At 36.7% G+C, this 27,455-nt stretch overlaps 1 protein-coding gene across 1 annotated transcript in view; it reads right to left on the bottom strand.

The window, feature by feature from the left end:
- The window catches only part of USP45 (ubiquitin specific peptidase 45), a 110,811-nt gene that overhangs the window by 76,106 nt on the left and 7,250 nt on the right, over positions 1–27,455 (bottom strand). The window contains exons 3-6 of the mRNA XM_063443559.1: positions 26,078–26,247; positions 25,169–25,272; positions 18,682–18,782; positions 4,911–5,059 (exon numbers count right to left, since the gene is read on the bottom strand). Of these exons, the coding sequence (XP_063299629.1) occupies positions 4,911–5,059; positions 18,682–18,782; positions 25,169–25,272; positions 26,078–26,247 (524 nt within the window). The remainder of the gene's footprint in view (positions 1–4,910; positions 5,060–18,681; positions 18,783–25,168; positions 25,273–26,077; positions 26,248–27,455) is intronic.

The raw sequence follows: 27,455 nt of genomic DNA, 5'->3' as shown, positions 1-27,455 counted from the left end.
CAAATATTAGACTAACTGTTAAGTCTTAATGTGTAGAATTTGAACAAATTAGTCAATTAGATGCAGGGATGCAGGGAGATAATATTTCTATGTTTCTAGCTATGGACTGTTGACAAACATGAAGTGCATATGCACAAAGAATCAAATTTAAATGATGGGTACACAGAACCCAAGACCAAAAGAGGAAGAAGTCGCCGTATTGCAAGGCTTTAAATGGCTGCATTACATTTGGAAATGAACATTGGAGAAAAGTATGTAACCAATCATTACCACACTATACTGAAGTCAACAGAGTTTGTGGGAGAAACAGGGAAAATGCACCAGCTGAGTATTAGCAACCCCCTACCACCTAGAAATATTTTGAAGTGATTGATACAAGAACAACCAGCACAACCTTGATTAATAGAACATTTGAAGCAATGCAGTCACTATAGCCTGCAGTAGTTATTGTGGAGTGCCCTGGCACCATCCCACTGTACGCAGTCAAACCATACAGTATGAAAAACATCCCTGGGTCTCCTGAGTGTGTGCGCTGTATTCGGTTTTCTCATGCAGGATAAGTCAGATGCTTTAAATCTCCCAGCCAGCTACCATGGCTGTAGAGCTAACTGTTTTCTCCTGCAGGACTTATGTAAATTGTCAAATTGTCACCCTGTGAATTCTCTTATTTAGGTATATTTGTTTTGTTATTTGTATGTGAGGATCAAGAGGAATCATTCTGCTATACCACACATATAAAAAAGGGCAACTACCTTTTCAATTCATTTTGTATTCACTGCACCTGGGTGGTCTATATTTTGTTTTAAACATAGAAACATAGAATGTGACGGCAGATAAGAACCATTCGGCCCATCTAGTCTGCCCAATTTTCTAAATACTTTCATTAGTCCCTGGCCTTATCTTACAGTTAGGAAAGTCTTATGTCTATCCCACGCATGCTTAAACTCCTTTACTGTGTTAACCTCTACCACTTCAGCTGGAAGGCTATTCCATGCATCCACTACCCTCTCAGTAAAGTAATACTCCCTGATATTATTTTTAAACCTTTGTCCCTCTAATGTAAGACTATGTCCTCTTGTTGTGGCAGGTTTTCTTCTTTTAAATATGGTCTCCTCCTTTACTGTGTTGATTCCCTTTATGTATTTACATTTTTCTATCATATCCCCCCTGTCTCGTCTTTCCTCCAAGTTTTATTTCAAATTGTCAAACTGTACTAAAATAGTTTAACTACTTACAATGGGATGGATTCAGAACACTCCTGACACCATAACACCTACAGCGAGTAGTCGTGGTTACAGTGCTCAAAGTGTTCTTTTAATCAGAGATGTACCGGTTGTTTTTCCTTGAAGAACTTTGTTAGCAGACTTCTATTAACCTATTTTTTACAGTTTTAAACGAGTGCGTGTTTTTTTATTTTTCTTAAATCAAATATGTGTAAGATGGGACGTTCACACCTGGAATATTTTAACTACAAATCTAAACAGGTGAGGGGTGTAAGGAACGTATTCTGGTTACAGTGAAACTATAAATCACATAGTTCTCATTTTCTTCTCAGATCCAGAGTGAGATAGATCAGATCCCATATAGCTATTTTTCTGACAACTGAGTACTAACAGATACGATATTTAGCACAGCTAGTCTAATTCCAAAGTGGCAGAACTGGTCTGTTGGTTACCAAAATAAACGGATTCTATACACTGCAATACCTGAGAATTTGCAAGAATTGCCCTAGAGACTACCAACAGGTTTGATCGCTGTGCCTATGAGGTATTCAAGTCCACCAACAAAACGGCAATTTTTTAAGCTGGCCTGTCCCTTTTCACTTGCCAAAAATTCATGGGTATGAATTCAAGTTTTTCTTTCTTTACTCTAAAACATTTATGTAAAGCTTTATTTTATGGAGTGGTCGAATTCCCTCTGAGTAACTATCTCTTACCCACTAATCTGCATTCTCAATCCACTATACAACCTCCCTTAAATTACATATCTAGCTCGTTATAGAGAACCAATGGACATCCTGATTCCTGAGAGAAAATCCTCATTCTGCATATGGAACTATTGTAACATCATATGGGATTGCCATCTCACAGAGCAGAAAAATATATTTTACGGGAAAACAACATTTCAGGGACAAAATGTTTTTTTAAAAATACCAAAACTGATTATTAAGGGAAAACACTTGTGTAGCAAGTATATTTGATGATATGATTTGCATTCACTAGCGTAACCCAAACAGCCTCATGGTGTACAAAGGCTTCCACTTATAATCACAAGAGCACTTACCACTTCCAACAACAGCGCTCAACCATGAAACACATTCTAAACCTGACTCCATTAGCTCATAAAACTACAGTAAGATTAATTGCATAGGAATCCAGCACAGCAAATAAATGCAAGTCCACGTATAGGATAAAATATTAAGTGTAGAAAGAATGGCTCACCAACAAATAAGAGAAAGTCTTTCAGTATATTGTAATGCCTCTGTCTCTCTGTACAAGCCTGCAAAAATCCCTGCAATTGACCTAAGCTCACTGTGAAATTTTTAAAGATTTTTTTTTGCTGAATGTAACTACTGTCAAAAGCTGAACTACAGATCCCTAGCAGAGCTGCATACAGTATAATCAGCACAACGAGACAGAAAAACGGTACTTCAGAAATGTTTGTGCAACCATGTACCCTAGCTCGGAAAACAGAGAAATAGCTCGGAAAACAGAGAAATATTTATCAAGAACTGCGCTTTGCAACACAGTAAAAATGAGCATTAACGGTCCAGGATTTGTACATAACCTCATTTGAACAAACCTGAATCACCTCTAAGTTTGTAGATAACTGGTGGTCCTCAAGGATGTGGACTGATTTGAGAACTACAAAATATCAACTGAGAATACGACTCAAGGCATTGTTACACTATATCACTGAGTTTATTAGGGCAGGTAGGCCCTGAATGTACAATGAGAGATATTTAGTAAACTGTTCTGTTTTATAAAGTGGTCTAAGTTCTAAAAGTGGAGAAATCACAATGGAAATTAATGGAACCAGCAGGCACATTCCATTGATGATAAAGCGAAATGTGAATCTTTTTAGAACGTAACATTTTGATAAATCGTCCTATTGATTTGGCCAAAAAAGGGCTTAGTCATGTATTATAGATGGTATGTGGGTTTGTTTGAAAAATACTATTTTAGTAGTCATAAATTCCATATAACGGATATCATATACCGTATATACTCGAGTATAAGCCGAGTTTTTCAGCCCATTTTTTGGGCTGAAAAACCCCAACTCGGCTTATACTCGAGTCAAGGTCTGTATTATGGCAATTTGCATTGCCATAATACAGACTGGGGGAGAGGGGGGCTGGCAGAGCTGTACTTACCTGTTCTGCAGCTCCTGTCAGCTCTCTCCTCCTCCGCGCCGTCCGTTCAGCACCTCGGTCAGCTCCCAGTGTAAGTCTCGCGAGAGCCGCGGCTCTCGCGAGACTTACAGTGTGAGCTGATAGAAGGAGCTGCACGGACGGCGCAGAGGAGGAGAGAGCTGACAGGAGCTGCAGAACAGGTAAGTTACAGCTCTGCCAGCCCCCCTCTCCCCCCCACTGAACTACCACTGGACCACCAGGGAAGGAGAGCCCCCCTCCCTGCCATGTATCAAGCAGGGAGGGGGGACGAAAAATAAATAAAAATAAAATAAGAAATAATAATAAAAAATAATAATAAAATAAAAAAAAAAAGGGTGTATAAGGACCACTGTGGGGGGGGGGGTATAAGGACCACTATGGGAGGGAGGGGGTGGGATAAGGACCACTATGGGAGGGAGGGGGGGTATAAGGACCGCTATGGGAGGGAGGGGGGGATAAGGACCACTATGGGAGGGAGGGGGGGTATAAGGACCGCTATGGGAGGGAGGGGGGGATAAGGACCACTATGGGAGGGAGGGGGGGGATAAGGACCACTATGGGAGGGAGGGGGGGATAAGGACCACTATGGGAGGGAGGGGGTGGGATAAGGACCGCTATGGGAGGGAGGGGGGGGGATAAGGACCACTATGGGAGGGAGGGGGGGGGATAAGGACCACTATGGGAGGGAGGGGGGGGGATAAGGACCACTATGGGAGGGAGGGGGGGGGATAAGGACCACTATGGGAGGGAGGGGGGGATAAGGACCACTAGGGGAGGGGAGGGGGAAGTAAGGACCACTAGGGGAGGGGAGGGGGAAGTAAGGACCACTAGGGGAGGGGAGGGTAAGGACCACTAGGGGAGGGGTGAGTCAGGACCACTGGGGGAGGGGGGTGAAGGAACACGGGGGTGGGGAGGTAAGGACCACTGAGGGAGGAGGAGGGGAGGTCAGGACATATGGGGGGGGGGCAAATATCCTTGCACCGGCCCTGCACACACTGCATTCATACACACACTGCACTCATACACACACACACACACTGCATTCATACACACACACACACTGCACTCATACACACGCTGCACTCATACACACGCTGCACTCATACACACGCTGTACTCATACACACACACTGCATTCTTTATACACACACTGTAAATAAATATTCAATTAATATATTTTTTTTAGGATCTAATTTTATTTAGAAATGTACCAGTAGCTGCTGCATTTCCCACCCTAGTCTTATACTCGAGTCAATAAGTTTTCCCAGTTTTTTGGGGAAAAATTAGGGGCCTCGGCTTATATTCGGGTCGGCTTATACTCGAGTATATACGGTATATGTATTTTTTTTTTTTCAATGTCCATACAGGAAGCTTCTCCTTTATCTTGTGCGACAAAGAAAGACCATAATAGACGGACAAAAAAAAAAAAAAAAAATTGGGGTAAAACTCAAATCACAGAAAATCTTTATTCAAATTATTATTTAATTGGAGGAAAAAAAACAAGGAAAAAATGCCTTACCTGCATGACTGCATTAAAGAAGCAAGTGTTCCCTAAATTATTGATTCCTTTGACTGGCATACACCTCGTGTTTTCAATGCTTTTTCCTTTCTGAGAACCATAAGTTTCACCAATTCTTTCTGGCAGCCTTATTGCCTTGGAAGAAGATCCTGGAACGTTAAATTTAAATATAGGGAAAAAGTTTTTTATTTAGAATAATATTCAGATATTATTTTAAAAGGACTTTTAAAATTAGCAGTAACTAGTATAAGTCAGTAAATTTACATGTGCACACAAAATTTGTACAAGAACAAAATGTCTTCATTTTCTATTTCCATTTGTAGTAAAATGGAATAAACCAGAGTAGAAAAAAAAAAAAAGAAACTAAAAATAGTACCCAGGAACAGTCAACAAGACAATAAAAAGTACAGTGCTCATTGGCTGTCCTGTGCCTAGAACAACATGAAAAGGGGATAGAGGGATGAAGGCAAATGAATATATGAGGAAAGGGAGGATACAGGAAATAAGAGGGGATAGATAGAAAAAAAAAATGTTTCGGAGAGAGCCTGGAAACACCACAAAGGAAGGGGGTTCTCTACCCCTAGCAGGGTACACAAACGGGACCAGAATTCGGCTATCCCAAACCTTCACTCTTAGCCAGCAGGGCCTGGGGCTAATGTAATTTAGTTAGTGGAACCAGCGAGTAGTGTAATGCAGTGTTTCGCTCTGGGTTGTGGTTGACATGCTTTCAGATTGTCTAATCTCTTCTTCTACGTCACTGGTATTGTGAATCTAACCGTATAAGTCAGGCGGATGACTACAGAGTTCCTATGCCTTAATAAGTAGGGTGGTATGATATAGCAATAGTGATCCGAGTGGATTGCAAGTAACTTTGTACACCTCCTTCCAAAAGTGAAGCACTTTTAGGAACAAAAAGCCAGTCGAACACCCTCAGCTATCTAAACTGTGCTTAACATAACTACATGCCAAACAGGGCCAGCTGAGTCCGCTGTTCTCTCTGGTCTATGATTAGGTCCAAACCTGGATGAAATGCAGTAAATAATTGTGGGGATTTGAGTGGCTTATAATTTAAATGAACAATTAATGGTTCCTGGTAAACTGTGACCTCTTTTAAAATCAACTCTTCTCTCTGCCTACAGAGGTTTTGTTTTATCTGCCTGGCTGTTATTACATTAGCTTGCTTAAATTATTGCAATTTTTAATCATTGCCATCGTTACATTTACTGATACTCCTTATTGCTGATTCAATAAATTCCTTTTTAATTCTATTGTGAGTTCTTACTTATCCTCACGCTGATGTTCATGCTTATTATTCTTTTACTGTTATTGTTGTTCAGTTCCCGCATTGTGTCTGTTTTTTGTGTGTCTGTTTTTTCCCCAAGGAAACTACAAATAGCCTAGTCTGAATACTACAAGCATAGGGCTCTGAGCTGAGCAGCAAACATTCCGTTTTTTACTGCTATGACTGGATTCATTTTCAACCGTTTAAAATGTATTCTACAAACTTGCTCTACAAATGTACATACTCCTTCTAAAACAGTTTTTCCAATGCAAGATAATGATTATTTCACATATACTTTTGATAATATCAAACTAATTAACCGCATACAATAAATATTTTTTATAAATACAAATAAATCTTTGTAGAACACGGCTATTAAATGAAGTGATAAAGAAAGATAGACAGAAGAGCTTACAATCTGTGAGTGCTAGCTCTCCTGTTAATTTCCCATGGTTAAAGCAAAGAAAAATCTATCTACGAAATGCAGCAACATAAAAATAAAACAAGAAACAAACACAATCCCATGTGAGATTTCAGCAACACATCTAACATCTGGATGCAAAAACATATGTTGTACCAGATGACAATATTTTTTCAATTGCCAGTGGCAAAGGATTGATGTGGCCAGATGCAAAAAAATAAAAATATAATAATAATAAAATAGCATTTAACCAGAACCCACATTATGGGGTTCACACTGAACACCTAAACGTGTTTAACCACTGTACAATTGTGTTGAATAGTTTTGCACTCTGTGGGTCAAACTAACAAAAACAACAAAACAATACAATAATATTAAGATATTCTACTGTGAATTTTCTTTAAAAAAAAAAGATTTGTTAAAATAAATAATCCATAATAATCCATCATGTCAACGGATTAGTTATTAATGACCTTCTCAAGTTCAATGAAAATATCACCATCAACCAAGAATCTAAGCATATTGATATTTGGCCTTGAAAATGTACTTTTCTCAGATTCTGCTCAAGATATAAACTGGTTGTTCTCTGCTTTTGCTAAAACAGAGGTTAGTTTCAAAAGGTATCATATGTAAAACCAATAACCAGTACATTAGTTCTGCATTTTAAATTCTGTTTCTAATTAATGGGGAAAAAACAAGTTTTGGGTCATTAACTTGTAGCCTAAAGGTACCTGGGAAAACTTAAGATCTATGGTTTAGTCTGAAATTCCAGTGGCAAGTTCCACATTGTGGCAATCACCGCATTTAAGATGAGCATTAGTGACATTTAGCGAGTTTAAAAATATTGATTAACAGCATGTCAATGTAAACGAGTTATGGACTTAATAAATGCCAAGAATAGTGATTCTGCAATCCAGATTTCTGACATATGAGCTCACATATCTGTACTAATGAGTTAAAGACTGATGTCTCATTAAATAGTTCTAGCGACAGAACACAGACCAATTTATGTTAATGGAATGTTTATGCCAAAGGTGGTTCTGCTGAACAGCACCCAGGAGAGGCCCTCCACGGGGAGTTCTTGAGCTTTTGCCACTCGAACCAGAAAAACAAAAAACTATAATTATATTTCCAAAAACTCTATTTAATTAAAATGAGACTGACAAGTCGCACGTAATATTTTCCAGTACAGTGATCAGACACTGCTGTCCAGACAGTAATACATTCCAGGTTAGAACTGCATCTGCTGCGTATGTCGATAGGGATAAGGTGCACAAATGTTGGGACAAAATATTTATGTACTAGCAATATACTCTCTACTGGTGTGGAAAGCATACAGGCTGAGAAATAAACAAGAGACAGAGATATAAAAGAGAAAATAATGTATAGGATATTATTTTCTGCAACAGAGAAACATTAACCAGGCACCACTTTCACATAGACACATCTCCAACATTTTCATATATATATCACTCCAGTAGATGACTTGTTAAATATTAGGGTTCTTAAAGGATACTGGTCATGCCTATTTTAACTTATGCTCTTTTGAAAGATCATACATTGCTATCTATATATTGTTCTAGAAGATTTGCTTGCAAATTTATAGATTGGAAGAAAAACCCATATAAAAATAGGTCTCTCAGACCTGTTAGTCAATTCTTCAGCATAGACTTGATGACAAAGTATTGACTGACAAAGGGAGCAGAAAGACCTCTCATAGGCGGTCCTTCTACTCACCATGCATAGCAACCACAGTGCATACCTATGGTGACTTCCTAGGCAACGCTGATAATGCTGGCTACGGAGGATAGGAACAGAGTGACTAACAAAATGGAGGAGATTTTCCATGCTTGGGGAAGTGTGGCCCAGCAGGGCGAACCACAGACGGGACCAGGAGGGTCAAAAAGTTGGCATTACCGAAAGAGTAACACTGATGAAGCACAGGAGATGTCGACATGGAAAATAAAAAAATAAAACAATCTTTAATATATCATATATTATTATAATGTCATACAGCAGAATGTACTAAGTGGCAAAATATTTTCCAGATTTATAGATGATATAGATAAGCCATATATTTTACTCATACCACATGCTCAATAAAAATATAAATATATTTTTTTTTGGAAAATGTTTTTTTCTATTTTATATGAGTTTTATTAGGTGTCACTACATTATCCAGCCTACACCTTACTAATTAAACAAAGTCTTAAATTGAATATATGGTTAGTATAGCTCAATATTTTACATTGAATACATCATGTATCCCTGGAATATATTATGTATTTAATGTCAGGGTACAGGGGCCATTTAGCTGTGGTTTTCTTTGCTGGTGTCTCTCATGGTTATATATCAGGTTCACTTTTAATATAATATTTTAAATCAATATGCTACTACATATACATTTCAGTACTACATAAATGATCTGTTCATCAACTATCAGCCAAGCCATGAGATTTATTCTTACGTACATTCTATTGTTATAAATGTGGGACAGAGAGATACCACTGAATCCATCGTATACTTAATGTTAATCTTTTGAAGACATCGTTATATTCACTTGGCATTTATTCAATAATATATTGCTATTTATTTTTTTAAATAAAAACTTTATTTTGTGTTATGTTCAGTTTTCTTTTAAAAACATGTTAACAGTTAAATAATTTTATTTTTTTAAATCACAATCACAATTTTTTATTAAATCACAATCAGCCAGGATATAGCAAATTAGGAGGCAAAATAGAAAAATTGGTGAGACTATATAAAATGTTTTGTGTTCTTAAAAATGTTTTAAAGCGCTAAAAGTGTGACAGTTACCATGGAAACCAGTAGACCCAGCATGCACACTGCATTGGTGACTGCCATGTTTCCTTGTTTACCCTATTTTTTAGAACTGACACTTTTTATACATAACTCCCTATGTTTCTTTACCTCTCTGTATGCTTTCTCTATGCAGACTGAGTGCAAAGGACAGAGCACAGGATAAAAACTGGTAGGGAGCAAATGTGGAGATGGCAACTTACTGGATCAAAAGGTGTGTATTTCTATCATTTAAATTTGTAAGAAAACACATTTGTTAAATATAACAAATAAACAAACATAATATTACAAATCATGGGAAGTGGCACTTTACATACATACTACTTCTGGTCCCTGTAGGTCCAACATGTGTTTTTGAATGTATTCTGATGTCTCTTGAACACATTTTATAGCACTGCAGAAAAAGCTCATGATCCAAAAATAAGATGATAAAATTTTACATAAAAATGCTTATTAATTTTAACAGACTGGGTCGCAAGAGTTTTACTCTCTGTATAGATATAGATCTGCATTTAGATATATATTGATGTCGAGAAGAGAAAAAAAAAAACTACTTTAAGTCTGTCTAAAACACAGTAATTCAAGGGATATTGGTGAACACAGTTGTTGTCTTCTCCATCGGCATTTATAAACATCTGGGGAGGCATCTTAAAGTAAAAATGTAAACAAATTTCAGAGGCCATCTGGACAAAACTGCGGGCAAAAATGAAATCCGAAGCATATGGAAAAGCAGATTTTTCTCTTCCCTGCAGCAGTACAGGATGACAAATGTCAAACTTAGATCTGAACACGCTTCACTGTGCTATGGTTTGCAGCACCACCTGGCTCTCCTTGCATGGCCACCAAATATGGACAGTACTGCCACAACGGACCATGTCTGCAGGGGAAACTCAATAAACGCACTTCACTTCATAGTTAAATGGCAGCTTCACACAAGTACCAACATCATATTTGTTTTGCCTGATGCGTGAATACATTAAAAGGGAGGGAAAAAACAACAATGATGTCTAAAGCACTCGTAGAGAAAAAAGACAAATGGCATTCCACCGAATACAAATGCACATCGAAAAACATGTTAAAAGAGAAAAGATAGCTCTTATTGAAGTTTTTAAAAGTGTCCAAAAAATAGCAATTAATAAATGCATATATTAGAATGATTAACCACTTTTTATTCTAGATTTTATATAGAAGAAACGAGTGCTGGTCGATCACATAAAACATATCTGAAAAGGTCTTCTAGATATGGAATATCATGCCACCAGTCTTTTCCATTATAATGTACACCAAATACATCTTTACATGTTATATATTATCTACATAAATGTAGTTAAATACTTGGATCTTTCACATATCTTACTTAATTTTGGTATAATCAGTATTACTAGACTATGGTCTTCATTTAATATTGTTGGATACGTTTTTTAAATGATTTAATATTTTTTAGATCAAATTTTAAAATGATTTAAAATTATGAAAAATATTTAGATGTTCTAATATTTAAAAGAAGATAAACTACCACAACAAGAGGACATATTCTTAAATTAGAGGGGCAAAGGTTTAAAAATAATAATGTATACCTGGGAATTAGACCAGAGTGAGATATTCTATATACAATGATGTTAGAATCTAGAAAAACACAAATTGAGAATCATAGCATAACACTGTTGTATGTTATAAGTGAATACGTGGTAGTGATGTAACACTCACAAACGAAGGTGGAAATCAGGCCTCTCACCCCCTTGGGGTATATATGGAGTATGAACCTTGGTAACCGCTTCCGATGCACAATTGGAGAAGGTATGTATCTTTAAGAAGTGGATAAGAGAAAACCATACATGGTGAAGTATGTAGTAAAAATTATAAAAAGAATTTATTGGATACACTTACAAACAGAAGGCAATTCTGCGCATATCTCCACTCTTGGTGGAACTCCAGAGCAGCATGGAACAAACAGCACGATTCCAAAAGGGAGTAACACGACCAAGGGAGATCAAAATACAATATAAAATAAAATAAAATTTAAGAACAACTTGAGTCCATATATCCAACGCGTTTCGTCCAGGTAAACTGTCAGGGACTTCTTCAGGGATATGTAGAGGGTCATATGAAGGGGGATCTTCTTATACCCATTGCAATTCTTCATAATGCCGATCACCGGCAGCGTGCGTTTCAGTGTGGAACGCAGAAACATATTTTCTGTGACGTACATCCGTTTGTTGAGCGCATGTGCGCTGGGAATCTATGAAAAAACGCTCGAGACTCGAGCAAGTGTAGACACAAAAGGTGGAGATCAAAACACCAGAGAACTAAAGAACCCATGAATGTGTCGTTTTGATCTCCACCTTTTGTGTCTACACTTGCTCGAGTCTCGAGCGTTTTTTCATAGATTCCCAGCGCACATGCGCTCAACAAACGGATGTACGTCACAGAAAATATGTTCTGCGTTCCACACTGAAACGCACGCTGCCGGTGATCGGCATTATGAAGAATTGCAATGGGTATAAGAAGATCCCCCTTCATATGACCCTCTACATATCCCTGAAGAAGTCCCTGACAGTTTACCTGGACGAAACGCGTTGGATATATGGACTCAAGTTGTTCTTAAATTTTATTTTATTTTATATTGTATTTTGATCTCCCTTGGTCGTGTTACTCCCTTTTGGAATCGTGCTGTTTGTTCCATGCTGCTCTGGAGTTCCACCAAGAGTGGAGATATGCGCAGAATTGCCTTCTGTTTGTAAGTGTATCCAATAAATTATTTTTATAATTTTTACTACATACTTCACCATGTATGGTTTTCTCTTATCCACTTCTTAAAGATACATACCTTCTCCAATTGTGCATCGGAAGCGGTTACCAAGGTTCATACTCCATATATACCCCAAGGGGGTGAGAGGCCTGATTTCCACCTTCGTTTGTGAGTGTTACATCACTACCACGTATTCACTTATAACATACAACAGTGTTATGCTATGATTCTCAATTTGTGTTTTTCTAGATTCTAACATCATTGTATATAGAATATCTCACTCTGGTCTAATTCCCAGGTATACATATACTGTATGCTCATTAGATGTGGGTTCCACTTTGTTTGTTTTTTGTCTCACTATTTGGGTGATCAGTGAGGTTCACCTAGGACCCCTTCTAATATATAGATTTTTATTAGTAATTAGTTAGTATACTCCTTGTTTTTGCATTAAAAATAATAATACCAGGAAATACTACTTTACTGAGAGGGTAGTCGATGAAGGTAATAGCCTTCTAGTGAAAGTGGTAGAGGTTAACACGTTGAAGGAGTTTAAGCATGCGTGGGATAGGCATAAGGCTATCCTAACTATATGATAAGGCCAGGGACCTAATGAGAGTATTTAAAAACTTGGGCAGACTTCATGGGCCGAATGATTCTGATCTGCCATCACATTCTATATTTTGTAACATATTGATATCGCTTTTTATTGGATATATTGTTTGATATTTTAATATTCTGAAAATAATTTTAAATATTTATTCAAAAAAATTTAACCATTTAAAAAGTTTAGCCAACAATATTAAATTGAGACCTATGTTAGTTATACTGCATAAGCATTTCCATGATACATTGTATTTCAATTTCAGTTCTCTCAAGCTGGACAGTTCATTTAAATCCAAATTTACAAGTATGGCTTTTAATTTGTTGCTTGATTAATGAAAATGTGATTTGACTGCTGTGGTTGTCTTTGCTTGTGTCTCATACTGTTTTATCCTTCGCTTATTCCAAGCCTGTCTGTCCAAACTAGGATTGACTTGTTGGATCTCTTGCTAATAAGTTAAATACTTCACATTGGGACTATAATTGTGTCTCTGTGCAGAAATCTTGAGACACAACCATATGTCGAGAGAAGTTGTCCTCGACATAACTCTTCACTCAGATGCAATGGTAATGGGTTTCTATGGAAGTCCCATTGCACATATAATAATAACAAAGTAACCAGGAAAGGTACATTTAATTTAGATATTCTCTGGTTTCAAGTACATGTAGGGCAAATCATGTATTGAAAGCCTTGGATTCTCAAAGGATATCTCATGCTATCTCTGCATGAATTTAAATGAACATATAGCAAGTGACAATAAACTAACAGTCACAACAGGGTGGAAAAGTAAAAATTCAACATCAAAACAATCTTAAATATAATGTCATATAAAAGAATGGACCAAGTGGTAAAATATTTTCCAGATTTAATGGTATACACAAGCCATATCTCACACTCATACTACATGCTCAATGAAAAAAAAAAAAAAAAAAAGAAACTTTATAAGATTATCATTAGGTATCCCCAACTTATCCAACCTACACCTTACTAATTTAACAAAGTCTTCAAATTCCCAGTGTTTTTTCATGGGACACATTTTCACACAAAATATGGAACTGCTTAAAAATAACAAATACAAATAACTGCACATTACATGAGTAATTATGTGATTTGCCATGTATGGGCCCATAGGTTAGAAATCTCTTCCGTGCTTTCTGTCGCAAGCATCATGGCAATCCTTGCTCAATACGATACATATAAATTAAAGCAGCTGTGTCACCTTTTAGATTCTTTGCATATTTAGCAAAGACCCCCAATGGTGACATCGCCACTTGGTGTGCAGTGGCCCAGGGTTGCAGCAGAGGGTAGACCTTTATCTGATGCTACCCCACATGGGTGCATCCTTTGTTCAACCCCTGGCTCTTCACCTCCCAGAAGTTCACGTCAGTGCTGTAGTTTCGCCTCTCCAGTGTCCTCTCTGCAGGACGCAAGAGCCAGGAACCCCTACTAGGAGCTTCCAATAGCTCTCCTGAGTTGAGCCTAGCATACTAGCGAAAATCATCAGCTAATTGCTCTAGGCCAATGCTTTACTCATTAGGAGACCTCCGGTAAGAAGTAGTAAGGTAAAGTAAGAGCCATTACAAAATGGTTTGACCGCTTACCTTTGGGGGGTACCAGGACACTCCTGTCACCCTAACCAACCTAGTGGCTATACTGCTTGGCATGTTTCTTATTTATGTTAAACCTCTGAAATCCATAACAGTAGCAGTAAGAAGTTAATAGAACAATACTTGTATGTTAATAAAAATGATAAAAAACAAACAAAAAACATTGTTTTTATCCAAAACATTTGTTCACAAGTCTTTTGTGAACAACAAATTTGTATCTATTTTCCTTTCTGACAGTAATCTTTGTTCCAAGTATTGTATATGCAACCTCTGCTTCAAGGTCAAATCTCTTGCTATTGAACACACCTCCAAAGCCGTTCAGCATAAGGTCTACATTGTAAGAGAACAGTTAATAGATTTATTTTCTTAGCAAACCTCTTCTTGTGCAGCATCACACAGTATTACTAACTCTTCAAGCATTTCAATTAAAATAAAAATATTCCATTCTGCGGCATATAATAAGGACAATAAACCTACCTGAAAACCTAACTGTGGGAGGGAAATAAAAAAATAAAATAGAAAAAGCTCAACACTTGCTATACATCAAGAACAATATTTAACCCAAAACAACCTAGTTATGCAGTGTGAATGGAGCTATATGTGAATATGCAAATCATTTGCACACAACATGTTGTCTGTAAAGCACAAGGACTTATCCTTGCTGGTGAAATTCGCTCTGTCTTGCAGGGAAATTTTAATTAATGTTATATCTCAAAGCTTATAGAATCTGTAGCAAAAACTCAATGCACTGCACTGAGCAAAAGATGAATCATTCCCTTTTTATTTATAACGGTTTTAAAGACATATTTGTATAATACACCTAAATTAAAAGTGCAGGTGCCAAAATAAAGACAGAAAAAATATACTAAAACCTTGCATCATGTAAAATTCTGATAATTAAACATCGTATTCATCCTGGAGTAACTGAAATTTAAACATATTATGTGCTTTAAAAAAAAAAAAAAAAAAAAAAAAGGAGAGAGAAGCTTGCTAAATGAAAGGTGCATTGTTTGTGGTAGTGTTTAAACTTAAATTTGCCCAGTAACGATAGATAGAATAGTGCATATAGTCTATACCAATTCCTTCTCCAATCATGAAAGTATTGGAAGATTATAAAAGATCCAGAACGCCTATGTCAGTTCTACATTAAAGGAACAATCTAATAAAACTTGTTTTCGTCCTTTCTGTACCATATCCATTTAGATTTTAAAGTGGGGGACTTTAAACACAAATATTTAAAATCGCAATTATCCTTACCTGGAGTCCATCACCTGGACAAGCTCCTGAAAGCAGCCGATCTTAGTTAAATCACTAAGTTTGATGACTTTTGTCAAACTACTTGGGAACCACTGTGAACATACAGGGCATTAGTGGCTGTCACCACAATACACTGTATCTCTATAAGAAGCACTGAATTCAATGCATCCGGCAACAGCATATTGTGTATACAAACAAAGACAAAAATATATTAAACTGTAGCCCATAGCCGCTGTCTTAATCACAGTCACTAGAGGTCTGTCGATTGCAAAATGGAAGCAGTGCCATTTCACAGAAGTAGCCCTGTTTTTATTTGCAAGGCTGCCGAGGGAACCAACTATGCCCCAAATCACTTCACGAACGCACCACATTTTAACTCTATGATCCAAATGGCTCAAAAAAAATAAACAAAACGAAAAAAAAAACCAACATTGGGCCTCAGACCTTTGCCTTTTTTAACTGAAAGTAGCAAAGTGAATTGTTAACATAGGGTTAACACTTACGCTGGCAAGCGAGTTCACATTTTAATAGTCATTGTAGTGGCACTAAAATAACTATTATTTAAATGTATTGAAGGCAAAGTGTGGTCACACCAAATATTGATTTGATTTAGTTTTTTCTTCTGTTCAGAAGCAAAAACGTATGGTGCTCGGCAGGGGCTGTATGCATAGCAATGCTAAACACTACAACATGCTGACAAATCAGATTTTTTTTTTCTTTTTTCTCCCAGTATGATAACAAGTAACACACTTGCTAGACAAGTAAACACTTCAATGTCAAGCTACAATGGCAGCCAAGAAGATTAGAATTACACCTGCCACTCCCTGAAAGGCCTGGAAGGCTCTTAACCTCGCTCACAACTTCTTCCTGGGTGGGTCTCACTAGAAAGCTATCTTTCCTTTTTCTTTCAGTGTGTTAAACATGAACTCACTCTCAAACACAGTATGCATGGATTGGTGAATCCTGTAACCCTTGGGATCAGCTGTGAGACTCTCACAGCTGCAAGCATTCTTTCAGGAACCCAGCGTTTGTCTGTATCCCTGCCGCTTAATGTAATTACTGAAGTCTTTCATGCTGCAGTAATGTAATTTGCACATTTTTACAGCTGAAATGAAGGCAAATTTTTCCAAGAGACTGTGTGAAAATCAGGGTTCCCGCTCCCACACTATTATAACGATTACAGAAAAACAATATTCCTAAAAGTCCATATAAACCATACTAAAATTACATAATCATTTATAATAAAATACTTTAACAAAAAAAAAATCTGTACATAGTGAACATTACTAGAAAGGTCATGGGACAAATTCACCACAACTACCTTACAAATATACATTGTGAAATTATCAAGAAAAAAATAAACTCTACATGTGGACAAAATATAATAAAAACATAAAAACCTTGCAAAAATGTTCATTTTAAAAATCCCTATTATATTATGTACTGTATTTGTTATATTTATTATTTAGGGAAACTACACACACAAATAATGTAAAAATACACAAGTGGGTAATGTATTTTGCTAGAAATCTAGAATTATAATTTTTTTACTTTCGTTTTAATTTAATTAAAATTCCATTTATTTATTTTATCCATAGACAAAGTTTGTTATACTTGGTTCATCTAAAGAAAATGTAAAATTCTGTAGTTTTCTTGAAACCTTTCTAAAAATGACAAACTGTGATTTTTAACCCTCTTAGGACTAAGGCTATTTTCACCACAGGACAAGAACAATTTCAAAACATTGGTAATGTGCTTTGGTAATGACACCAAACTGTCAAGACAGAGTTTTTATTTTTTGTTTCCTTTTGTGTTTCTCTGTACTTCCCATTCTCTACAATAATAACAAAAAGTATTTAACCAGGAAAGGTACATTCAGATTACTCTGGGTTTCAAGTACGTCCTGGAGATGTTACCTTAGCCCAACATCCAGGGGTTGTTGAAAGGTTGTATGTTCAAATTCCTAATTGTAACGCTATACTTAACAAGTAAGTTTCATATATATCTTAAATAAAGCATTTATGTTTAGCTACTGCTTATGATTCTAACAAAATAATATTTTACCTTTACATTTACCAGCCGGCACTAGAAACTTGGTTCTCGACATTATTTGTATGCGCACACTGATTGCACAGGAATAAAAGTAATCAGATTAAAAAGGGAAAGGGGTGCAGAGTGCACAAATAGTGCTACAACTATGTATTTGAAGAAGAGTATAAGAAATACAGCAAATGTTTTGGGTTGCCCCCTTGTCAATGCATAATATCCATGTTAATGAGGTGTACGCAGCACAGAGTTAATCTCCTTTTTTCTGTTTTCCATAGATACTGCAGTAACCTTTATATCTAACAATAATGTGTCCACTTTTAGGTAAAAAAACAGTCAATGCAACTTGTAAATGCATATCTGCACTGCCCTCAAATTATGCATTCTGCAGCCTGCTTTGCCAGTGATATGTAATATCTAATGCATGATGCTGCCATGCATCATTAGATGGGTTAGATAAAACTGCATCAAATCACATCTCCTGCATTGTAATTGCTGTGAGGAAGGATGTAGCAGTTAGGTACATTTAAAGTATAAGTCAGGACCCTAGATTGGATCTGCAAGCCCTTTTAATAGGTTTCCAACGTAATGGAACAGGCTCTTACTATTGATAAGGCACCTAATAAAAAATTTTTTTAAAAAAACATCTAGCAACAATGTTATCCCTGGTGCAATGCAGACTTCAATGACACTAGGAAAAATCTAATGGAAGTGTCTTAACGATTTATTTCAATACATATAGAATTAAATTTAAGAATGAGTCACCGTGTTATTCTTTGTATGTGATTTTGGATCTTTTTCAAAAAGATCGATAACCACCATTATTTATTTACTGGCAAATCCACTAGTAGAATGTTAAATTTAAATTCATATAATAATAATAATAATAAAAAAAAAAAAAGATTGAAATGTCAGAATGTTAAATTTGCATCTCTACCTAGCATGGAACTCAATCATCACTTTAATAGACGTTCAAAGTGATCTTTACCTTTCTCAGCTCGAGAAGAATGCTTTTGGAGGAAGTCTAACACCTGAGCAAGAGCTTTCTTGTTACAATGAGTAGAAAGAGTTTCATCACATTCATAGCACCTAAAAAAACAAATATATAAAGTAAACATTATTTTAACGACACAAAGAACAGTATCCATAAAGAGACTGTAAAAGCATAGAAAAAGGTCCAGGCATATATTTAATGCTGTGAATCTGCCATCCGCCATCCATCATGCCACTTATTGTAAGAAACACAAGAAGTAAGTAAGTGAAACTTGAGCATCCAATGAAATAAAGTCTTAATGGCACACAATCGTCTCTTTGCACTTATTGTTTACTTCAAATAGGGCAAGTAGTATTCAAGCCATTGCAGGGAATGTTGGTGAGGAAATTAGTATCGGAACTCAAAAATAGTATCCATAATATTATGCATAATTCATAAGATCAGTGTTAATACCAATATTTGTTATTTAACGGATATGACACGGTAATTATATCAAGTAAAAATGAATCCGAAAATAATATTTTAAAAACAAAATCACACATTACACATTTGATTTTCAAACTTAGCAATGGGTGAGCAATAAACTTTAATATTTACCCACATGGTGGTTAGTTTTTAATAAGCCAGTCTAATTACAAGAATTTACCACAAAAAAAAACAAAAAAACTATATACTGGCTACAGTAAATAAAGATATTTTTTTTAAATTGTCTTAAAAAATCAAATATGAAAAATAATTACAAAATACAATGTTAATTAGAGAAGTACAAATTAGTTGGTGAAACAAACCACAATACACAGATAATCAGATGAATAAAACAAAATGGAAAATAAAAATGTAAAAAATATATTCTAAAAATGTTAAATATTTAAATTCTGTAACATAATAGCAGCACTCAAAGCTTTGTGTGGGTCTAAAATTAGAGCATTTATCAGATGTCCAGTCCAGCTCGGGTAAAATTGTAACCTGTGCTTGTAATATTTGAATGAGTATTACGCCTTTAGTAAAAAATGTATTAAATAGATCCAAAAAATAAGGACCTAGAACATCTTTTAGAATACAGATTAGTAAAACCATCAGGTCCTAGGGCTTTACCTGTGGGCTCTGTGCCTAGTGTATGTTCTAATTCAGAAAGTGACATTGGGTCAAATCTTAGCAAATTGTATGAGAGTCCTTCTATAGCCTCAGCAATAAACTAACTGATTGTCTTGTCATTTTGGAGGTTATATAATGAGCCATAGTCTTTAGTGTCCTTTTAAATTTTACACAAAATATGTAAAGCAAGCAACTATGAAGCAAATAGAGCCATCGACGCCACCAACAGTCAATAGTAGAAACCTGTTACCAACTGAAGAATATGGGAAATTAATTAATTGCGATGCAAAATAAGTAATAAAAAAAAAAAAATATTTAAAAAGCAAGTAATAGCGGCTAAAAAGGCACAATAGGAAATAACCACTACAATGGTAGAAAAAAAATGAGTGGATATTAAAGAATAAATCCTCTCGAATAGCAGAAAAATGTCAACCATTGTCTGACCGTGTGTGCTTCGTTGCGTCTTCATTAGCTGGGTTGCCTTATGCTTCCAAGACTGACCTCCCATTTCAGATGAAGCGATAGAGGTTTCAGACCTATAGTGGCAGGGTGCAGCCTTCACTATTGCTATGAGATTTGCACTCCCAATATGGCAGGTTTTCCCAGAGAAGACACCAAACTAGTAGCAAAAATAGTGAATGAACAGCTCTGGCTACTGAAAGCTCTGTTCTCTACAGCCTTCTCTCTGCTGTCCTCCATTACATACACACATCAATAGAAATCAATCCATTGTTAAAACACAGATCTGCACACACCCGTCAAGCCATAAGACTTGCTTTTCCCACAGAAATCTCAAATTTGCCCGATCCACTAAAAGGCACCAGGGCAACAGCCCCTAACTTTCAAAAAGAGGTTACAACTTATTGGGATCTCAACATTTGCTCCCTCCTCAGGAGACGTTTTTTATTCACTGTGATTATTTTTTACACTGGATTTTATTTAGTGTTTGTACCATTGGTGTGTGATGTGGTTTTTATATATATGCACTTTTTGTTTATTTGTAACTTACGGTATGTTTGTTACAACTGTGTTTTACATACGGTTTCAGATTTTTATATAATACAGTTATATTGTAACTTGGCATAGTACTTTGTGCTACTCCTCTTATTTGTTTTGGTTCTTTTGATATCACTTTCACACATTAACAGAGAAACTGAGGAAAAGTATAAATCACAGAAGAAGTGTTATGGTGAGACAGGTTTTAAAGCTGGACAACAAATTGTTTGAACATGTGAGATACATGGAATAACCTTCAAGCAAATGTCGTAGAGCTGAATATAGTAACAGAGTTTAGACATGCATGGGTAAGGTATACACTTAACCTTGATAAATTTATTGAAGGATCACATGAGGTTGGCAGTTTACAACAGATAAATATTTGTACAGATCGGCCCAATTATAGGTTTTGTTAAATACAGTTTTACCAATTATATTAAATACAACTAGGTCCTAAAAAAATGTACACAGTCTCTTAACCCCTTAAGACCGCAGCCAAATGTACAAGTTGTGAACAAAACGTAAACAAAACCTGGCATTTGCGCTATATGTCTGTCCAACTGTAATTCACCTCTTTCATATTAAATGCACCCCCCCTTATTATATATCATTTTATTCAGGGATTTCATTTAATATCAAATATTTAGCTATGAAACATAATTTAATATGACAAAAATGGGAGAAAATAAGATTTTTTTTATTTTTTTAGTTCTACATGACATTTTAACTGTCAATGTCATAATACTGTTTGCTTTTACTGCAATAAAATACACATATTTGTATTCAGCAAAGTCTCACGTGTAAAACAGTACCCCCTATGTACAGGTTTTATGGTGTTTTGGGAAGTTACAGGGTCAAATATAGCGTGTTACATTTGAAATTGAAATTCGCCAGATTGGTTACGTTGCCTTTGAGACTGTATAGTAGCCCAGAAATAAATTTACACCCATAATGGCATACCATTTGCAATAGTAGACGACCCAAGGTATTGCAAATGGGGTATGTCCAGTCTTTTTTAGTAGCCATTTGGTCACAAACACTGGCCAAAGTTAGCGTTAGTATTTGTTTGTGTGTGAAATATGCAAAAAACGCCAGTGTTTGTGACTAAGTGGCTACTAAAAAAGAATGGACATACCCAATTTGCAATACCTTGGGTTGTCTACTATTGCAAATAGTATGCCATCATAGGGGTAATTTTCATTCTTGGGCTACCATAGGGTCATAAAGGCAACGTAAGCAATCTGGCGAATTTAAAGTGAAAAAAATGCCTTATATTTGACGCTGTAGTTTTTGAAAACACCATAAAACCTGTACATGAGGGGTACTGTTGTACTCGGGAGACTTCGCTGAACACAAATATTTGTGTTTCAAAACAGTAAAAAGTATTGCAGCAATAATATCGTCCGTGCAAGTGCTGTTTGTGCGTGAAAAATGCAAAAAACTTCACTTTTACTGGCGATATTATCATTTTAATACATTTTACTGTTTTGAAACACTAAATATAGTGCTAGCAAATTAAATTCCCTTTACTTTCGGCATGGGTTGTCAGGCAGGTCCCACTAATTGTAATTAATTAGGATACCTAATTATGTAAAATTATTACATATATGTGTAGAATTAATATATGTGTGTATATATATATATATATATATATATATATATATATATAAGTGATATATACGTATATATTTATGTATATAGATATATATTATTTCGTTCTACGTGTATTTTGATATAAATATATATATATATATATATATATATATATATATATAATATCACAATACAGTTAGAACAAAATAAAACACATCTATATGTTTAATATTTTATTTGAATTTTTTTTTACGTATTTACAGATTTTTTTTACATTATTTATAAATATATATATAACAATAATTATATATATATATATTTAATCAGTATCAGTCTACGTGTAATTTGATATTAATATATATATATATTAATATTAAAATACACCTAGACAGTGTATGTGTGTGTATATGTGTATATATATATATACTTAGATCATATATATATATATATATATATATATATATATATATATATAGTATATATTTTTTTTTTTTACACTTATTTAACTTATTTTATTTGATTTCCAGCCAGCAGGGGGACTAACTGTCAAGTACCCCTGCTGGCAATACAGAAGCCAGCTATCCCGGCCATGTGATTGTGAGGTCCTCGCAAGGATCTCACTCTCACATGACAGGGAGGGACCGGAGGAGGAAGATCTGCCGCGGGGGGGCTCCCTGGGAGTCCCCCCAGCCACGATCGCCGGCATGGGACCGCCGGCGACCGGGTAAGTAAATAAAAACCGGAGGGCGTACATTTACGTCCTGCGGCGTTTAGAGCCGCTTTTAAAAGGACGTAAATGTACGCCCTCCGGACTTAAAGGAAAAAGGTTAATATTGATTTATTTACTAGCTGTGTTTTTTTTTCTGTTTTTTTTTTTTTTTTTAAAGCATGCACATTAATTTATAACACATGTGACAACCTAACAGTGGTCCATCAACGAGTGCTGCAATTTTAATGGATTCTAGATTTGAAGCAGCATTTACCCAACTGAAAAGAACTCAGTTCTGCAAGTTTCACAGCACTAAATGAGCCAGTCATTGCAGCGTAAACAAGTAGCAAGCTAGGAAAAGCAGAGAGATCTTCGGTAAGATAAACTCTACATTGAACTGAGAATCACTTAAAATGGGAGCACTCAACCCTGCACGAAATATATATTAAGAAATATGCTAAAGAAAACAAAAAATAAAAAATATCACAAAAAGTAAGGAAAAATTGGAAAAAATACATTAAATTTAATTGACAATTTTTGGGGGTAAAACAAACTGGACTCAACTCTTATTTAAAGAAAATAAATTTAATCAGGTTCAACCTAACTTAAACGAAGACCAAAAACTATAACTACATCTCCCTCAATGTAAGTAGTCAAACCAATTTTGAAAAATTTCACTTTTAATCTGGTTCCATCGTGGACTGCCCACAAAACCAATACCACCTCCAGAGAGCTGGACATTCTTAAGCAGGTTCTGTTAGCAGGACTTGGCTAATTCTAAGACTTAGCTCGGGGCTTGACAAATCCCACGTGCCAGGTTGCCGCGGTGATTAGGAATTTTGTCCTGGCACCTGGGTGTTTGTCAGCTCGTTCAGCACTGCTCCTCTTCGGGCTGTGATGAATGGAGGCTGGCGACGAGGGCGCTTTAATCCTCCTGCTCTGCTCCCTCGCATGCCATGCTGTGATGCTGGGAGTCGGCATCACTGTGGCCCTTGCATCACTAAACGGCACACAAGGGAGCAGAGCGAGAAGGTTGCAAGATCACAGTAGCTCCACTGGATCACAGGGAAATAATTCACTTCAGGTATTCCAAATGTAGGAAGCCTGGGTGGACATAAATTAAATTAAAACAAAACAAATAATGTGTGTGTGTGTCTGTCAGTGAGTGTGTGTCTGTCTTCTTTATGTATAAATTCAAAGGAACATTATAGTGTCAGGAATACAAACATGTAACACTATTTTTGGTGACAAGTCCCACTCCAGTCTCATGGGAGAGGTATTTTTACTCACTTTTTTCCCCACACTGCGATGGTCTCACCACAGCTGGCCCTGCCTACATTGCTGAGATCAGCAATCTTGATGATCTAAGCCAATCCAATGCTTTCCTATGAGGCTGATGCGCCAATCAGTCTCACCTCATAGAGAAGCACTGAATCAGTGCATCTCTATGGGGAACGTTCAGTACATCTACGCAGAGCGTGGAGATGCTGAACGCAGGTGCTGCACACTAAGAAACATCACTAGAGGCCATCAGAGTGACTGCACCTAGAGGAGTTAATAGGCAGAAATGTAAGCAATACATTTTCTCTTTACATTTAAAAGCCTGCAATTACAGGCTATAAACACCAGAACCACTACATTAAGCTGTAGTGGTTTTGGTGACTATAGTGTTCCCTGTTATTTTTGTTGTTGAAAATAAAGTTTTGTTAGTTTAAAAAAAAGAAATCTGGCTCCTAACTTTTGTGCTGGCTTTCAGGATCAAAGCAAATTTGTCAAGCACTGGCTTAGCTGATAGGCTTAGGAACTTCCACCTCTGCAGAGAGGATAGTGGAGGCAGGAAGCAGCGCGCAGTGGACCCCAGTTAAGAAGTCAGATCATTCAAAAATGATTACAATAGGAGGGGACACAAGGGCGCTCCTGGCACCATAATAATTACAGCATGCTTATGGTGCTTTGATGTTTCTTTAACTCATGATTCATAACAAAATGTGAAATGGAGGGAGCAGAATGGGGAAATTACAAATTTTAATGTGAAAAGTGGCAACTTTATTTAGGAAAACATAATGCTGAGCAAAACAATTCACTTACCAAATCACCCACGTGCTGAGATTGATCACAATGCAGTGAGGCTCCGGGTGTGATGATTGAAAGTGTCTCAATGAGTGCTGGCATTCTGAGTTGGCACCACAGCCCTGCAAGTAAATAGGATTAAAAAATATCAGTATATCATACCCAGTACTGATCCTTAAACCCTACAGGACCAATAACAAACTGCCACAATAGCAATGGACTTCAAAACCCTTTTTAATGTGTTGTTGTCTAAGAGGTAACCATGCATATTTGATCACAAAAATGATTTTAGTAAGAGTGATAATAAGAGTAGTGTTGGTTACCTTAAAGTGACACTATAGGCACCCAGACCACTTCAGCTCATTAAAGTGGTCTGGGTGCACTGTCCCTGTCCCCTGAATACTGCAACTGTAATTAATGCAGTTTCTTAGACACTACAATAATTTGATTGCAGGATTAAGACTCAATCATCAGCCACTTGAGGCACTTCTTGCTGGTTGGGCGACTTTTCTTCGCCTAGCTGACGCTGGATGTACTCACTCTGGGTATCGACGCTGGGAACAGTTTAGTACAGCAAGGGTGTTTTAACCCTTACTATGCCAGTGGGAGATGGATGGGTGGGGCGCGAGGGAACTATAGGGCTAGGAATACACATGTACGACTGTATTCCTAGCACTATTGTATGCCTTTAAAAAAACACCCCTGCAAAGCATCATGGAAATTGTAGTTCTACCACATCTAGGGATCTACCTTTTGGTTACCCCTGATATAAACCATGCAGTTGTAAGAGATCATTATTGTTTAGGCTGCTTTCTTTTAATACACTAGTGAAAAGGCAGGAGCAACATTCTTTTAGGGTTAGGTTACCCAGCAGGCTAGTGAAGTTGCTGACAACTAATTAGAAAATATGTAGAAACCATGTCTTACTTGATAGCCACATTTAAGGCACAGCCAAACATCTGCCGGAGCAACAAGCTCTCCATCCTTTATTCTTCGTTCTTTCATACATTCTGTGCACACTGCAAACACAGACTGAGATGCTGCTTTTTTGACATTCCCCACATCCACAGCTGAGCTCACGTGATGGCATGTTAGACCTTAAAAATCAAATGTCGACATTAGATCCCGATCTACATTCTCACAAAGTTTGAAAAAGTATGAAAAAACATTATGTGTACAGCAGTAACTAGTCTTCTTTAATTATAAACTAACATACCCTGTAATAAAATATTTCAAAACATATTGTAAGCAGTGCATGTTTTGTGCGGCAGAACTTGCCTGTTAGATAAGCAAAACTTTAAGACATGCACTGCCAGTGCAACAATCAGTTTAAACAGAGAGCGAAACATTTTTCTTTAAAGAAACACTATAGGGTCAGGAACACAAACATGTACAGTGAGGGGGAAAAAAAGTATTTGATCCCCGGCTGATTGTGAACTTTTGCCCACCTTTAAAGAAATGATCAGTGTATATTTTAATGGTAGGTGTATTTTAACATTGAGAGACAATAAAAAAAAAAAAAATCCTGAAAAATGCATGTCAAAAAAAAAAAAAAAAGTTATAAATTAATTTGACTGTCAATGAGTGAAATAAGTATTTGACTCCTTCAACTTAGTACTTGGTGGCAAAACCCTTGTAGGCAATCACAGAGGTCACACGTTTCTTGTAGTTGGCCACCAGGTTTGCCCACATCTCAGGGACACATCTTTTGTCCCACTCCTCTTTGCAGATACTCTCCAAGCCATTAAGGTTTCGAGGCTGACATTTGGCAACTCGAACCTTTAGCTCCCTCCAAAAATTTTCTATAGGATTAAGATCTGGAGATTGGCTAGGCCACTCCAGGACATTAATGTGTGTTCTTCTTGAGCTACTCCTTTGTTGCCTTGGCTGTGTGTTTTGGCTCATTGTCGTGCTGGAATACCCACCCACGACCCATTTTCAATGCCCTGGCTGAGGGAAGAAGGTTCTCACCCAAGATTTGACAGTACATGGCCCCATCCATCGTCCCTTTCCCTTAGCAGAAAAACACCCCCAAAGCATAATATGTTTGATGGTGGGGATGGTGTTCCTGGGGTCATAGGCAGCATTCCTCCTCCTCCAAAACACAGCAAGCTGAGTTGATACCAAAGAGCTTGATTTTGGTCTCATCTGACCCAAACACTTTCACCCAGTTCTCCTCTGAATCATTCAGATGTTCACAGGCAAACTTCAGACGGGCCTGTACATTTGCTTTCTTGAGCAGGGGGACCTTGCGGGAGCTGCAGGATTTCAGTCCTTCACAGCGTAGTGTGTTACCAATTGTTTT

Source organism: Pelobates fuscus, chromosome 2, assembly GCF_036172605.1.
Source record: "Pelobates fuscus isolate aPelFus1 chromosome 2, aPelFus1.pri, whole genome shotgun sequence".
NCBI lineage: Eukaryota > Metazoa > Chordata > Amphibia > Anura > Pelobatidae > Pelobates > Pelobates fuscus.
Note: the sequence above shows the minus strand (reverse complement) of the source record. Positions and strands in the feature narration are given on the sequence as shown.